Raw genomic sequence first — 17,775 nt, forward strand, 5'->3', positions numbered from 1 at the left:
TCCATCTCCAGTCTGATTTTCCCCAATTGACCTGCATGTTAAAATCTCCCATGGCTATTATAACATTTCCCTTTTGTCAGGCCTTTTCTATTTCTCAATGTAATCTGTGGTCCACCTCCCAGCCACTGTTGGGAGGCCTGTATATAACTGCCATCAAGATTCTTAACTCAACACACAAGGATTCAACATCTTCTGATCCTATGTCACATCTTTCTACTCATTTGATGCCATTCTTTACCAGGAGAACTGCACCACCCCTCTGCCAACCTTCCTATCCCTCCGATACAACATGGAACCTTGGACATTCAGCTCCTGACTGCAACCATCCTTCAGCTACAATTCAGTGATGGCCACAATATCATACCTAACAATCTGTAATAGTGTAACAAGATCATCCACCTTATTTCTTGTACTCTGTGCATTGAGATATAACACTTTGAGTACTGTATTTGCTATCCTTTTTGATTTTGTATTGCTAATGCACTGATACTCACCCTGCTGGCTGCAATCTTGTCCTATCATCTGCCTGCCCTTCCTGACAGTCCGACTGCATGCTATCTTTGCTCTGTGTGTTGGAGCAGGCTTGAGTATCTGCAGAAGGATAGGTGAAATCTAGATTAATTCAAGGACAATTGACCTCCCTGATAAGAACAGTGTGAAACTTTGGGATAAAAGTTCTACAGTTCCAGATTCTAATTTCCAATACTGGGAAATTGAGGAAGGACTGACATTAATGGAAACAGATTCAGGAATGATGTCTGGGCATCTACATCTCACATTTATTGCATCAGTTACATAAACATTTCAGAATTTCTTTAAAGTTTTCCATTCTCTGAGGGAGGAAACTTTTCATCTCTTGTTCCATTATCTAAAACTATGTGTAGTTTATCTACCTACCCCCTGTTAATCAACCTTGGGATCTTAAATGTTTCATTGAGATCAGTGCTCATTCTTTTAAACTTCAGCGGATTCAGGCCCAACCTGATGAACTGTTGCTCCTAAGAAGCACATAGAAGCATTGAAGTGTATACCAAGGGAGACGGGAGTGATATTACTCCTCATCTCCCAACCTCAGCCTTGCAGCTCTTGTCTCTTCAGCTTCTCAATCAACAGTTGTTTAAACATGACAAGAATTTTTGTCCCAGCCTCCCAACAAACAATTCAGTCAACACACGCAAAATGCTGGAAGAACTCAGCAGGCCAGGCAGCATCTATGGAAAAACACAGTCGACATTTCAGGCTGAAATCCTTCAGCAGGACTGGAGAAAAAGTGCTGAGGAGTAGGTTTGGAAGGTGGTGGGAGGGGAGAGAGAAACACCAGGTGATAGGTGAAACTTGGAAGGGGAGGGATGAAGCAAAGAGCTAGGAAGTTGATAGGTGAAAGAGACAGAAGGCCATGGAAGAAAGAGAAAAGGGAAAGGGGAGGAGCACCAGAGGGAGGTGATGGGCGGGCAAGGAGATAACATGAGAGAGGGGAAAGGGGATGGGAAATGGTGAAGGGGAGGTGGGGAAGACATTACTGGAAATTTGAGAAATCGATGTTCATGCCATCAGGTTGGAGGCTGCCCAAACGGAATATGAGGTGTTGTTCCTCCAACCTAAGTGTGGCCTCATCACGACAGTGGAGGAGGTCATGAATGGACATATCGGAATGGGATGAGAAGTGGAATTAAAATGCGTGGCCACTGGGCGATCCGGCTTGTTCTGGCAGAATTCAGTCAAACTGCTAACCCCTTCCCCCTTTTCATTAAGTCTGTGGTGCCTAAATTCAGGCCCACAAAATGAAATTAGTCCCTCTATCTACTTTTAAAAATTTCGTAATTTCGTATTCCTTGATTTTATATTCCTTCAGCTGCTGTGTCACAAAAGAAGCCCCCCAGTGTAACAATATGACCACTAGCATCTGATTGGTCGCTACAATAACTGCATCTGCTCAATTGCAGCAGTTTCTCTCATTCTGCCACATCCTGCCCTGTGACTCGAGTGTACAGCTGTCACTCTCGCTATCTTTCAGTCGGTGTATTCTGCCTCTTAAGAACAGTGCTGTCATCTTCAGTAACACTGGATTGATGCAGGTTGCTCACCTGGCCTGGCTGGAGTCTGAACTTTCTGTATACTAGTTCCCCTTGAGTGCAAACTTCACCTGATCTTGTCTCAAAATCAAGGGAGTGATCAAAGTATTATGGTGGATAGTTCCTATAATCCGCAGTAAGATCCCACATGTGTTCAGTGTGGGGTTAGTTTTAAAGGTAGTATATCAGTTTTTAAAGATGAAACTGTGTTTGGATGGTTTGAGGGAAGGAATTAATTCAATTTTTTAGAGCTTTTTATTCAATGCTTCATGGAGAGATGTATTGAAAAAAGGTAAAAATTAAAAAGCTCAGGGGCTTTGAAGAGGATATATTAGAAAGGTTTCTGTTTGAGTTGCTCATTCTTGCTGTATATCTGATCAGAAATGAAATCTTGCCATTTTTCCAACACCAGCTACTGTGCCTCTATGATTCTGATATGTGAGTGGGCGAGAGAATGTCTCAGAAAGAGCAGCAAATATCTGAGCAGTGGGAATCCCAGTGAAGAGAACAATGTTTATTGTTAATTATATACAAGCTAAAAACAAAAGATTTACTTTCATTAAAAGGCTGAGATACACTGTGAAGGATTTCAGCTTTGTGTTTGTGGAGTGAGCCATGCCTGGATGGGAAGTGGGTGGGTGATCTGAATCAGTAAGACAGATGCTGTTTTGGAATATGTGCTGGTGGTGGGTGCAGTGCATGGCTGGGATTTTATTAACCCTCTGTGGTAAATCACAATCAAATGGACTATGTTGTATGCAAGTAACAGTGAGATACTGATGTACATTTGACCACCGACTACGTTTCCTTTATTTTCTCAGAATCTCACTTTCCAGAATCACTTGTGTTGGGAGGGTCACAGTCCCAGGACAACTTCACGGAATTCAGCAGAATTATTACATGGCCTTCATTGGTGACCTAACAGTTCAGTCTCTGACTGGAAAATATTTGTTGCACCTGAGATCAAACACAAAAATTCAAAAAGCTGTTCTTTCCAGCACCTTACATAGTGCAGTTTCTTCAAAGCACTTTGCACACAATAGAAGATATCTGAGTGTAGGAAACAAGCCAGTGATTGTGCAGTGAGATTTGGACCAGACAATCTACTTTAAGGCATATCTGGAGGATATTCATTCAACAAAATGGAGCCCAAGGAACCTCTCAGCTCACCTAAGGTTAGATGGACTTTGATGTTCAGCTGATTCGAACAATTACAGCTGTTCAGCCCAGCAATGGTCCCATTTACTGTATTGCTTGGGGAATCGACAAACCACCCCTCCTGCCATTCCCGTTGCGCAATGACCAGCCATTGAGTTCAATCAGAGGACCCCATCCTGGTGCAACAGTTCACACTGAGCCACTAATGACTGGCTGTGCTTCAGCAAACACAGTTCACCTCCCTGATGTGTTAGTTCTGGCACCAATCTTACTGCTGAGAGTTCCAGACCCCCCAAGAAATGACTGGAACATTAAACCACAGCTACTCTCCCTGTTACACTCATAGAACATAGAACAGTACAGCTCAGTACAGGCCCCTCAACCCACAATGTTGTGCTTACATTTTAACCTACTCCAAGATCAATCTAATCCCTCCCCTCCACATAGTCCTCCAATTTTCTATCATCCATGTACCCATCTAAGATTGTCCCTAATGTATCTGATTCTACCACCACACCTGGCATCTACCACTTTCTGGCTTAAAAAATCTACCTTTGACATCCCCCCCTATCCATTTCTCCAATCACCTTAAAGTAATGACCCCCTGGTATTAGCCATTTTCACTCTGGGAAGAAGTCTCTAGCTATCCAATCTATCTTTGCCTCTTATACACCTTTATCAAGTCACCTTTCATCTTTCTTATCACAAAGAGAAAAACCCTAGTTCACTCAATCTGTCCTGATAAAATATGCTCTCTAATCCAGGCAACTTCCTGGCAAATTTCCTCTGCACTCGCTCAAAAGCTTCCACTTGCTTCCTTTAATGAGGTGACCAGGACTGAGCACAACATTCCAGATGTGGTCTGACCAGGGTTTTATAGAGCTACATCATTAACTCATGGCTCCCTGACTAATGAAAGCCAACTCTCTTAAGGGATCTATGGATGTGAACCCCAAGATCCTTCTGTTCCTCCAAACTAAAATAAATCTGCCATTAACCCTATATTCTGCCTTCAAATTCAACCTTCAAAAGTGAATCACTTCGCATATTATAAGATTGAATTCCATCTGCCACTTCTCAGCTCAACTCTGCATCCTGTCAATGTCCTACTGTAACCTATAGCAACCTTCTATACTGTCCACAACTCCATCAACCTTGTGTCATCTGAAAACTTACTAACCCGCCCTTCCATTTCCTCATCGAAGTATTTTATAATAATCACAAAGAGCAGGGGTTCCAGAACAGATCCCTATGGAACATCACTGGTCAGAATACACTCCATCTACAACCTGGCCTTCTATGGCCAACCCAATCCTGTATCTACACAGCCAAGTTTCCTTGGATCCTACGCTTCCTGGCTTTCTGAATGAGCTTATCATCAGGAAACTTATCGAATACCTTACTAGAATCCTTATATATCAACTGTTCTGCCTTCACTTATGTGCTTTGCCACATCCTCAAATAATTCAATCAGGCTCATGAGACATGATCTGCCCCTCACAATGCTTTTCCAAAGTCTGATGAGTTTTATCTCCAAGAATTCTCCAATAGTTTGCCCACCACTGACATAGGGTTCACTGGTCTATAAGTCATCCAAACATCTGGAATATCTTGAAAATAGTCAAACAAATAACAAAGTAATTGTACCAAACAAAATGATTATTAACATCGTAAAAATTGCTTATAAAGTTCTACAGAACAATTCTGCAGTCCCACAGCCAAGTCTCAGCCCACAACCCTGCATGTTTGTTCTTTTCAGATAATCAGTTCCGCTTTGAACATTACGATTGAATCAGCATCCACAACTTCTCCAGTGGGTTGCATTCGAGATTCTGAACACTTCATGCAAAGATTTTCTCCAACTTCGTTCTCTGTTTCCTGGTTCTTGTTTTCTCCATCAATGTCTCAGTGTCTCTTTCTGTTGATACCTGTCTGGACTTTGAATTCCTCTATCAGATCCCCTTACAATCTTTGCTTCTCTGAGGAGAACCTGCCCAGTTTTCCAATTTATCCACTTAACTGAAGTTCCTCAAATCTGGAATAATTTCAGTAAATCTCTTCTGCACTCTCTCTAAAGCCTTCCTAATTTTCCTAAGGTGTGGTGCATAGAACTGCACACAGTCCTCCAGTGGTGGCCAAACCAGAGTTTATAATCAGTACCTTTTGCTCTTGTGTCTTCATTAAACACACATTATCCTATATACATTTTTTAGCTTCTTCATCAACCCAGCCAACCCTTTCCAGATTTCATTGCTCTTTTCGAGACCTCTTTGCTCTTGTATCTCTTTTTGAATTGTCCTGACGAAGGGTCTCGGCCTGAAACGTCGACTGCACCTCTTCCTAGAGATGCTGCCTGGCCTGCTGCGTTCACCAGCAACTTTGATGTGTGTTGTTTGAATTGTCCTTCTGGTTTATACTGCCTGATCTCATTCTTCCTACCAAGTGGAACATTTCTTAGCATAAAATGTACAGCATAACAGGCCCTTTGGTGCATCACATCCAGGCTGATCTCTTTGTCCACTTGCTTGTTTTAGGGTTGTATTACTCTATGCCTTCATTATTTAAACATAATAACTGTATCTGACAGCATCACATCCTCTGGCAGTGACTGTGTAAAATATCTTACTACTCAGACAGGTCCCCTTTAAGACCCCTTGCTTTCACCTTAAATCTCTGCTCCCTTGTTTTCTTTTAACATCCCTACCCATGCCCCCACCCTGCCCGCCACCTCCAAGCATTCCACAGGTAGATTTGAAACCGGAGCATGAAGTCATTAATGCGAAAAGCAGCAGACCCAGTCCCCTTCCTGCCCTCTGTACAAATTCTCCAAGCTCAGAAATCACCTTCCGCAACTCTGTCCGCTCCGCGTTGATGAATTAGTCACCTGTTCCCGTTATCTCACGAAATTCACTCAAAGTTCAGTTGTGTGGTGTCATTGAAACCGCATCAACTGCCTGCCCTCAACAATGTTCTATGGAACTTAGTTAAAATACTCTGTCTTTAGCTGGTCACGACTTGCCTTTAGCAGATCAAAGCTGGTTTCTGAGGTGTGCTGGGGCAGGCAGCTAAGTAACATTAACGAATAAAATGCAGTGGTTGGGTGGGCGGAGGCATTAGGGTAGGCAATGGCTGGATTGTGGGGTGCTGCGGTAGTTGGCTGAGTTGCCTCAGTTAGTTGGAGTGGTGGAGTAAGTCTGCATCGGTAACTAGGCTTTGGTTATTGCTAAATTCCATCAGTTAACAAGGTGCTGAGCTGCGGTAGTTGGACGGGTGTCGTGTGAGTTAGGTTTGAACTGCTGTCAGGATGAAGTGGTAGTTAGCTGGGCTGCAATAGTTAGTGGTAGTTAGACAGGTTACTGCGGTGGTTGAGCAGCCGCTCGGGGGCGCCTCCCCTCGTTCTGACTCGGAGCAGCCTCGGCGCTCCGGAGTTCAGTCGGGAGACGCGGTGCTGGAGCCGGAGCTCAGCGCTCGCCATGGCCCCGAGCAACTAAAGCTACCGGACCTTGAGAGAGGGGAGCAGCGGACATCGCCTGGCTATGGGGTGAGTTCTGGACTGCCGGACGATCACACTTTGTTGGAAAGGTGCTCTGGGAGCGAGCCGTCAGCACGCTGTCTCGACAGAAAATCCGGGCGGTGATGAGGGAGCGCCACATCGTCGGGGATGCAATGCTGCGGGAGCTATGCACTGTCAGAGGGGCTGTTGAGGGAGCACAGTACTGTAGGTGCGCTTCACCGTAGGATGGGACGGGGTTCAGGGAGCTCCACATTCTCGGGGCGCGATACTGAATGAGTGACTATCGAGGGAGCGCCGCGGTGCTGAGGGAGCGCCGCATTGCGAGGAGTCCTGAGCCGCAGACACTTTACCAAGTTCCACTCGCTCCGACCCTGCATCTGCGAGCCGACACCATGTCTGAAGATGCCTTGTACCGGCGCTCGGGGTTTCTGAAGATATCACTGGCGTGACATCACATAATTATATCTCAGGAGCTGCTAAAAATATTCTCTGCGCTGCGCTGACATTTCCCAGCTCCCAGCTTCTGTCTCTCCAGCTGTGAATTATAAAACAGAGACAACCAAATATTACATTGAAGACAGGGCATGTCTTAGACCGTGTATCACACAGCCAGGTCTGAAAAGTGTTAAATCTGGTTAGGCTGTGACCTGACTTCACTCCATGGGATGCCCCACCTCAGAGAAAAGCAGATTATTCCCCCTCTGGTGCTGACGGGATGCCCAGGAACATCCCGTCTGTCCCTTCCCAATCCCTTTCCCTGAATCCCAGCGGGAACCGCCGCCGGTATTTGTAAACTGGTGGAAAGCTGATTTTGAGTGTGTTGGTAATTCGGAATGAGTCAGAAATAGATTATGAACCCACGGAGCAGCATTTGTTTCATCCCCTTTGCTTGTTTGCTGCCGTACGCTGGATTCTGAAGCGGAGGTTTTAGTCTACTTTGAGGGTGAACAATGTCGTAACACATTAGAATGTTTGTTAGCCCAGTCTTTGCAGGAGGTAAACATCTGGCTGTTGGCAGAATAGCAGGAATCAGCTGAGCCATATTTGACCCTTCAACAAAAAACTGCGAGTGTCGGCGAGAAACTGTCACCAGGTCAGAGTCCACATTCCTCGGGCAATTTGCCCGGGTTCACCCCCGGCTGCTGGAGGAGGGCGGTTAATGATAAACTGCAGTGAGTGAGGGGAGGGGAGGCAGAGCGAGCTCGGAGGTGGAAGTGGGAGGTCCCCGCGAGGGGCGCTGAGGTCGGGGTTCTACGGGGAAGGGGAGGCAAATGAGTGTGTCCCCCAAGAGGAGATAAGGTACTGCAGGCGTCGGAGGAGAGACGGTTCCTCGGGGAAGGGGAAATCCCCATGTTCACTACTCGGTGGGTGGGCTCCCCAGTGTCCCGGGAATCCATGGTTTGTTTGAACTCCCCGAAACCCGAAAGTGTCGGAGTGGAGACCAAGATATTCCATGTTTTCCGTAATCCTGGTCTTGGCTGAGGTTGGGTCTGAGGATTGTGTGTCACATCTTCCCTCGCCCCTTCACTGATCATCGGCAATTGACCCATCGACCACCGATGTGTCATTTCTCCGACCCAGCCATCTATCGATTCCCTCGCCTTTACAGGCTGTGCTCTCTGTGCTTGTGGGCTTTTTACTTAAAGCGAGGCCTCTAATGATCCGTTAATTCCACTTGCTTCACAGTCGGCGTTTCCATCAATTGTCCCCGTACACAGGACATTCCAAACAATTCAACAGCATCTACTCAGGTTAACTCTTTGTGTCCAGAGATGGGGAAGGGAATATCCTCCCCCCTACCCCAGAAGCTCTGACCTTTGCTGTATAACCTCACTCCGAATGAAATATCAGAGAAAGATCTTGTTAAATTTAATGACAATCTTTGGATTGGCAGTAGCGAACAATCTGCAGGAGGAATTCAGCGGGTCGGGCAGCGTCTGTGGTGGGGAGGGGGAATTCCTTTCCTCGAAAATAATCAAAGTGTAAACAGAGTCCATGAAGCAAAGACTGGTTTCCATGTTGTGCTGAACTGTGAGTCAGACAGAGCAGTTGCCAACTAGGCCGTGACGCATCCAGATAGGATGCTTTCTATGGTGTACTGTATTGATTTACAAATCGGTAAGAGTTGATGGGGAAGGTGTCTTTAACCTCCTGAGGAAGTAGGGCTGTGAGCTCTCTTGTCTGTGGTGTTCGCACATCTGGACTCAGAGAGGCTATTGAGGAGTGGAGGTGCTGGTGAGCTCTCTTGGCCCATTACATCAACATGGTTGAACCAGTTGGTAATGTTCACACTCAGGAACTTGAGGCTCTCAACCAGGTTGATTTAAGCACTGGTGCACAGCTACAATGAAAAACTTGCTGAAACATTACCGGTGTATAGGCCGTAAGACCATAAAATTTGGAGCAGGATTAGGTCATTTGGCCCATTGAGGCTGCTCCACCATTTCATCATGGCTGATCCAATTTTCCTCTCAGCCCCAATCTCCTGCCTTCTCCCCAAATCCCTTCATGTCCTGACCAATCAAGAAACTATCAACCTCTGCCATAAGACTAGGCCTCCACAGCAGCCTGTGGCAAAAAAAAATCCACAGACTCACCACTCTCTGGCTAAAGAAATTCCTCCTGATCTCCGTTCAAAAAGTACGCCCCTCTATTCTGAGGCTGTGTTCTCTAGTCGTACACTCTCCCCATATGAAGCATCCCCTCCACATCCGCTCTATCAAGACCTTTCACCACTCTATCGAGGTCACCCCTCATTCTTCTGAATTCTAGTGAATACAGGCACAGAGCCACCAATTGCATCGTATAAGCAGCACTCGCAAGAATTTTATGCATTTATACAAAATTCTACAAAAAAGAAAAACAATTTGAACAAAAACAAAGTCCATTTTAGTGCAAAGTGATCACAGTGTTGGTAAGGTGTTGTGATTGGGGTTTTGCCGGTTGGCAAAGAAATAGCTGTTGACTTCAAGCTTCTGTGACTCATGTCAGAAGCTGGTATGACCGAATGGTGGGGATCTTTGATGATGGACGTTTTTTGAAGCAGTGCCTCCTGCAGATACTATCAATGGTGGGGAGGGATGTACCCACAACACTGGGCTGAATCCATGACTCCCCGTAGCTTCTTCCATAGCTGCGCATTTGAATCGCGGCTATCAGACCGTGAAACATGTAATTTTGTTATTTTGTCAATGACAGACCACCTGCTCCCATAAGCCTGTGTTCCTGTGCCGTGGAGCAAACTGTCTGTACCCTTGGCCAACCCTACTGCCATAAACTCTCTCAGGTATAAATCATGCCTGTTTCATGTCAGCCAGCTCATCGCTTAATGGAAGCATTTGGAGGAATGGTGGCCGCTGCTCCCTATAGGGTCAAGCAGATCGGGACAAGAAAACACTACTCAGAGAGAATATGTCAACTGCCGCTGCTCCTTTCAGTGTGACGCTGGTACAGCAGTGAGCTGGAGACCTGCTGGCGAGGGTCCACACCGCCGGAATCATCTCTCACAATCTCTGACCATGAAACAGTTAATCTGTTTAAACTCAGCAGCCCAGGGAGACTGTAACAGTTCCCCTGGTCAATGTTTCCTCCGCTTGGAAACCTGTTATTTCTTTAGCCCAGAGGAGCTGTGACACGGATCTAGATCCGCGCAGACGGTGACTTCAGCCCGGTTAGCCCGAGGATCGGGAAGTAGTGTGCGGACCAGGCAGGGAAGCTCGGTTACACTGGGACAATGCAATGAATGTCCATCAGTTGTCAGGGTGGCCCACACACTTCCTGCCAATCACAGATCCTCGATATAAGGGATCCCCACTTGGCTCACCATCTTGCATTCAAAACTGTCCCACTGCAGACGGAAGTTTCTCCAGAGAGCACTGGCTGCCCAGAAGAAATGATCCAATGTGTCTGTCTCTTCGTGTTCCTTGGGATCAGAGCCTGGACCTGACCTTTTGGAGAAAGGGAGAGCGAATGGTGCGGTGTGCCGGTGAATCCTCTTGTCCGTCACAGCTGTGGCTCTCTCAATGACACTCTCTCTCTTCACCCTCTCCCCCACCCCCACCCCCACCCCTTACCCTTCTCCCCCCTCTCCTTCCTTCAGCGAGCAGCCAATCTTCACCAGCAAAGCCCACGTCTTCCAGATTGACCCCAGCACCAAGAGGAATTGGCTCCCGGCCAGCAAGCACCCACTTACCGTCTCCTATTTCTACGATGGGTCAAGGAACAGCTACCGCATCATCAGTGTGGATGGAGCCAAGGTCAGGGGCCAGGACTCAGGGTGGGGGGGGGGGTGGGGTGGTGAAGGCAGTTTAGGAACAGCATGGGCTGGGGACGAGCTGTTGGTTACTGGAGTGGTTGTTTTGCAGTGGGAAGGCAGACAGAAGCAGCGGGGTGATGGAGTTTGAGGAGTGAGACATTGAGGGCGAGGATGGGAAGGTGAAGGTGTGGGGGGGGTGGTGAAGGCGAAGGACTGGGGAAAGACGTGAGGGGAACCCATTGCAGGTGGGTCAGTGAAGGAGGAGTTGTTTCTGTTTTTACTGAAGGTGGGAACGAGGAAATTCTGACTGTGTTGCCATGGTTTCCACCCTGACGTGTGAACTAAATCCGTTTCTGAAGTGTCTGTGATTTTGTGGGGGTGTTACAGATTGTCGATGTAATCTTGGAATAAATGGAGCAGACTAGAGTTATACTGGCTGATCACGGGGTGGGGGTCTGAGTATGGCAACTCCAGAACCCCCCCCCCACCTTCGTTCTCCCCCCACAGCCCTGTAAACCTGACCCGGCTCCTCTGCAACACAACATCGATCGATCGATCGATCGATCTCTCTCCGGCCCCAGCATTCACCTGAGGAAAGAATCATCTCACTTTTGATTCTCTCACTGTCTACTTTCATTCTACAGAGACACAAAAGACTCTAGGTGCTAGAAACTGAAGCAAATAACGATCTGCTAGAGAGTTGGGCTGCATCTGTGGGGGAGGAACTGTTGACGAAACTCTGACAAAACCCTCATTCCACCCCCACTGATTGGAATACAGGAGCACCTCTTCCAACTACATAAACTGAATTCCTCCTTTATCCAAAATGAAGCTCAGCCTCCTCAATTTGTCCATTTAACTGAAGTCTCTTGGCATTCATCATTTTGGTGAATTTCTTCTGCGCTTTTTCCAAACCCTTCACATTCTTACAAATGTTCCGAGCCCCTGACTGTAGACAAACCAATGTTTCACTGTATCCTCTTTGCTCCCGCTGGATGAAGTCAGCGCATGAGGCAGCATCTGTGGAGGCAGAAGGACGTTGACGTTTGGGGTTTGAGACCCTGCATAATGAGAGGGGAGATGGCCAGTGGATAGACATAAAGTGTGGACTGAGATAGTCTGCTTGAAATGGATAGAAACAGGTGGAATGGGGGAGATGAATCTTGGGAACATGGGGGATGGAGGGGGGATGAATCTTGGTAACATGGGGGATGGAGGGGGGATGAATCTTGGTAACATGGGGAATGGAGAGGAGAAGGACGGATCTTGGTGACATGGGGGAGGGCCAGGGGATGAATTCCTTGGGAACATGGGGGATGGAGGGGGGGGATGAATCTTGGTAACATGGGAGATGGAGAGGGGAGAGACAGATCTTGGTAACATGGGGGACGGAGGGGGGATGAATCTTAATAACATGGGGGATGGAGAGGAGAGGGACAGATTTTGGTGACATGGGGGAGTGACGGGGGATGAATTCCTTGGTAACATGAGGGATGGAGGAGGTATGAATCTTGGTAACATGGGGGATGGAGAGGGGAGGGACAAGGAGATGAATCATTAACATGGGCCAGCCACTTCACCTTTTTTGATTTAATTACATTTTATTCCACAAACTCTGTAAGAGTGAATGTTATTTCCTACCTTAAATTTATAGATAGTGATTGTGAATATGTAAGGTCAAATTTCCATAACCCAAATGCAAAGGTTGTCCATGTGAGTCAATCACTCTGCCTGGTATATCCTCAAAACAAACTGTCAGATTGGTGAGACACAATATCTCCCTCACAAAGTCATGCTGCCTAATCAGTTCTGATTTTCCTGTCCCTCAGAATTTTCTCCAATAGTTTCACTGTGAGCTAATGTAAAGCTTTTCCCTGCTACCTTGAATAAATTCATTTTTACATTATATGTTAATGATATGGATGGATGGAATTGATGGCTTTGTTGCGAAGTTTACAGACAGTACAAAGGTAAGTGGAGGAGCAGGTCATTTTGAGGATGTGGAGAGGCTACAGAAAGTCTTAGACAGATTAGGAGAATAGGCAAAGAAGTGGCAAATGGAAAACAATGTCAGGAAGTGTATGGTCATGCACTTTGGTAGAAGAAATGAAAGGGATGATTATTTTCTAAATGGAGAGAAAGTACAAAAACCTGAGGTGCAAAGGGATTTTGGAGTTCTTGTGCAGGATTCCCTAAAGGTTAATTTGCAGGTTGAGTCTGTGGTGAGGAAAGCAAATGCAATGTTGGCACTGATTTCAAAAGGACTAGAATATAAAAGCAAGGATGTAATGTTGAGACTTTATAAAGCACTGGTGAGGCCTCACTTGGAGAATTGAGAGCAGTTTTGGGCCCTTTATCTTAGAGAGGATGTGCTGAAACTGGAGAGGGTTCAAAGGAGATTCACGAAAATGATTCCAGGATTGAATGGCTTGTCATATGAAGAGCATTTGATGGCTCTGGGGTTGTACTTACTGGAATTCAGAAGAATGAGAGGTAAGCTATCAAATGGTGAAAGGCCTTGATAGAGTGAATGTGGAGAGGATGTTTCCTATGGTGGGAATGTCTAAGACCAGGGACACAGCCTCAGAATGAAGGGGCACCTTTTAAATGGAGATGAGGAGAATTCTCTTTAGCCGGAGAGAGGTGACTCTGTGGAATTTGTTACCACAGGCAGCTGTGGAGGCTAAGTCTTTATGTATATTTAAGGCAGAGGTTGATAGATTCTTGATTGGTCAGGGCATGAAGGAATACAGGGAGAAGGCAGGAGATTGGGACTGAGAGGAAAATTGGATCAGTCATGAAGAAATGGTCAAATGAAGATGGGCCAAATTGTCTAATTCTGCTCCTGTATCTTATGATCTTATAAATGAGGATATTGGTGGGACTGGATAAGCTGAGCTGTATAGCCTGGAGTGAAGGGTGATCTGTAAAATCATGAGGTTAAGATGAAAGGTCACAGTCCTTTCCCCAGGATCAGGGAATCTAAAAAAGAGAACCCAGGTTTAAAATCTAAAGGGGACTTGAAGGGCAAATGTTTGGAAGGTAGTGGGTATATTGAACGATCTGACAGGGGTGAGTATTATTAAGATTTTAAAAACAAATCAATAGGGAAATGAATTGGAAAAGATTAGAGGGAAATGGGTTGAATGCAAACGAATAAGACTGGCTTTGGAAGACAACTTGGTTGGCATGGACATTGGGCCAAGGGTGCTGTACCACTGCAAAGTTTGGGGCCAGTGAGGGACCAAAGAGATCGTCCATGTCAAGTGCCTGAGGCTCTTGTACTTTGTACTCAGCTTTAACAAAGAGGTGCTGCTGTAATCCCAGTGACAGGAGATGGTTGAGAAATTGGGATAAAAATGGAGCAACAGAAGGTGTAGTGAAAGTAGGTAAGTCCCCAAGAGGGTATTATTGTGAGGGGTTCAGAAGTACTGGGCATAATTGTCCGATTATTCCACGGTAGGAATCAGGTGTCAGAGGACTAGAACAATGAAGCTATTTAAATCTTACTCCAAAAGTAAGATGTGACTTCAGACCAGTGAGGTCACTCTGGGAATGCTGTGAGTAACAGTGAAGTTAGTTGTATATAAAATGGAAGCTTTGCCTCGTATTTGTAAATATTGGAATCAAGGTCAGTTTGGGCAATACCCCTGAGATCTTGCTATGCCTGGGTCAAAGGTTTTGGATCATTACAGAGATGAAGCTGCAGAGTGACCAAGACTAGGAGCTAAATATCCAATATTTCCAGAGGGACATTTCCCACAGATTGAAGCATGAACAACGAAACTCTGATAGTTAAAACAAAGAGGGAAAATGGGGAACTGCAGTCTCATTTAAATAGCATCAGGAATGGGCAAAGTTATAGACGATGTGCTACAGGGTATCAATGGGGCCAGACAAAGGCAACAAGATTCAAAGCCATGTCTGAAAAATCTATTGGAATTCTTGTTGTTTTTTTTTGACGATTTAACTGAAAAATATAAAAGGGAGAACCAGTTGTTGTTGAAGTGGGTTTTTCAGAAACACTTTAATAAGTTCCCACATAAAAGATCAGTGTGCAAAATGAAAGGTGCCCGGGAGTAATGTACACACAAATTTGAGTTGAAAACTGGTTGACAGATGGAAACAGATTAAACAGTTTTTTTTGGTTGGCTGCTGGTAGTTAGGAGGGTTCAGCAGGAATCAGCGCTGGTAGTTAGGAGGACTCAGCAGGGATCAGTGCTGGTAGTTGGGAGGACTCAGCAGGGATCAGTGCTGGTAGTTAGGAGGACTCAGCAGGGATCAGTGCTGGTAGTTAGGAGGACTCAGCAGGGATCAGTGCTGGTAGTTAGGAGGACTCAGCAGGGATCAGCGCTGGTAGTTAGGAGGACTCAGCAGGGATCAGTGCTGGTACTTAGGAGCATTCAGCAGGGATTGATCAGTGCTAGTAGTTAGGAGGGTTTGGCAGGGATCGATCAATGCTGGTAGTTAGGAGGGTTCGGCAGGGATCAGTGCTGGTAGTCAGGAGGGTTCGGCAGGGATCAGAGCTGGTAGTCAGGAGGGTTCGGCAGGGATCAGAGCTGGTAGTTAGGAGGGTTTGACAGGGATCAGTGCTGGTAGTTAGGAGGGTTCGGCAGGGATCAGTGCTGGTAGTTAGGAGGACTTGGCAAGGATCGATCAGTGCTGGTAGGAGGGTTCGGCAGGGATCAGTGCTTGGGTCAGTTAGTCAGTGATCTAAATATAATATTGAGAACATGGGACATTCAATACAGTGTAACAGGGTGCTGGGGGGTTGGGGGGATGTGCAGACCAGAGGGGGAGTGGAGCAGGATGCCTGGGGGAGGTTGGGACATCTGGGTGTGACGGACCCCAAGGACAGTACAGCAGGGTGCCATGGTGAGCTGGGGACCCCAGGGGAAGTAGAAACTCAGGGGACAGTGGAGCAGAGTGTCGGAAGAGTGGGGACCCCAAATGGAGTGAGTTTCTGAAGGACAGTGAGTGAAGGGGGCAAATGGAGCCCAATGGGGACCCCAGGTGCAGTGGAGCAGGATGCCTGGGTGGTGGGGACCACAGGGGGAGTGGGGAATTCCAGGGTTAGTGGGGCAGGATGCTGGGGAAGGTGGGGACCATAGCATGAAGGAGGTCCCCAAGAGCAGTGGAGCAGGGTGCCGGTGGAGGGGGGGGGGAAGGGTTCGACCACAGGGCCCAGTGAGAAGGAGAAACAGTTTAAAAGAAATAAATGTCATTTTTCTCTCACCCCAGGTGATCATAAACAGCACAGTCACCCCAAACATGAACTTCACCAAAACCTCCCAGAAGTTCGGCCAGTGGGCTGACAGCCGGGCCAACACCGTGTTCGGTCTCGGCTTCCCCTCCGAGCAGCAGCTCAGCAAGGTGGGCTGGGGAAGGGGAAGCGCTTACCTGGGTGCGTGGGAGATTGGAGAGGGTGAGAGGGTTTGGAGGTGTGTGGGGGACTGGAGGGGTTGAGGGTGATTGGAGGGGTGAGGGGGATTGGAGGGGATGTGGGTGAATGGAGGGGTTGAGGGGATTGGAGGGGATGAGGGTGATTGGAGGGGTGAGGGGGATTGGAGGGGATGTGGGTGAATGGAGGGGTTGAGGGGATTGGAGGGGATGTGGGTGAATGGAGGGGTTGAGGGGATTGGAGGGGATGAGGGTGATTGGAGGGGATGAGGGAGATCGGAGGGGTGAGGGAGATCGGAGGGGTGAGGGAGATCGGAGGGGGTGGGGGAGATCGGAGGGGGTGGGGGAGATCGGAGGGGGTGGGGGAGATCGGAGGGGGTGGGGGGAGCAGTTTGAGGGGGTGTGAGATGAGACAGGAGGGATGTGTTGGGGAGAAAGGTTGGAAGGGTGTTAGTGTGTGGGGTGGGGTAGGGGATGTGAAATACCTCTGATCCCCTGTCCACCACCGTTAACCATTATCACCTTCACATTTTCCAGTTTGCTGAGAAGTTTCAGGAAGTGAAAGAAGCGGCGAAAGTGGCTCGGGAACGGTCGCAGGAAAAGGCAGAGAGTGGCAGTACTCACTCGCACGTGGGTACCGGGGTGGGTCAGTGCAGTGAATATTGCCGCGATAACTACCCCCTGACCCCGGTGTTGCTGCCACTGTTCTCAGTGTCTAATGTGACCCCCGGGGGTGATCTGTCAGGGGTTTCCGGCAGAAGCTGAGGCACAAAACCTGCTTTTCCACACTGTGGGTTCATTTTAATGATTTGTTGTCATCGTCTGGTCAGCAAGTGTTTAATTAGATTACATTTCGTTAACATGGTTTCTAAGCTGCAGCTGAAGTCAATGACTTGGCTGAAAGTGTGGATGGTAAGTTAAAACCGGAATCCCACTCCCAGGGCCGAAATGTCAAAACCCACAGGGCATACATTTAATGTGAGATGCAAAAGTCCAGACAAGATGTGCAGGCCAAGTACTTTCCTGAGGACAGTGGGTGCTGAGGGTTGCGAGTGGCTGGAGTGGAGGTGGCCATGTTTAAGAGGCTGTTACACACAGGAATGGAGACTGACGGACTGTGTGCAGGCAGGGAGGGTTTGCACTCAGCCTCAGCGTTTAACATTGCAGGCCAGAGGGTCTGTTTGGTTGATGTCCATTGCCTCAAATTCAAGCAGGTGCTCACACTCACCAAATAGTACCAATCCCTCCTGCTGTCATCAAGCACTGCCAACCTCTGAACACCCTCCACCTGTTCTACCACTCTCCCTCACTGGGTTCCCCCCTCCTTCATACTGATTCCCCTATCTCCCCAACCCCTCCATGTCCCTGTACTGACC

The 17,775-nt window shown here is 47.3% G+C and overlaps 1 protein-coding gene across 2 annotated transcripts in view; it reads left to right on the top strand.

Moving 5' to 3' along the window:
• Positions 1-6,680: 6,680 nt before the first annotated feature.
• The window catches only part of homer2 (homer scaffold protein 2), a 36,411-nt gene continuing 25,316 nt past the window's right edge, over positions 6,681-17,775 (top strand). The window contains exons 1-4 of one of the 2 annotated variants that reach the window (XM_072277889.1): positions 6,681-6,771; positions 10,844-11,000; positions 16,241-16,372; positions 16,937-17,041. In XM_072277889.1, the coding sequence (XP_072133990.1) occupies positions 6,767-6,771; positions 10,844-11,000; positions 16,241-16,372; positions 16,937-17,041 (399 nt within the window). In that variant the 5' untranslated portion in view covers positions 6,681-6,766. The remainder of the gene's footprint in view (positions 6,772-10,843; positions 11,001-16,240; positions 16,373-16,936; positions 17,042-17,775) is intronic. The other variant, XM_072277890.1, reaches the window with a different exon arrangement.

Source organism: Mobula birostris, chromosome 14, assembly GCF_030028105.1.
Source record: "Mobula birostris isolate sMobBir1 chromosome 14, sMobBir1.hap1, whole genome shotgun sequence".
In the NCBI taxonomy this organism is placed as follows: Eukaryota; Metazoa; Chordata; class Chondrichthyes; order Myliobatiformes; family Myliobatidae; genus Mobula; species Mobula birostris.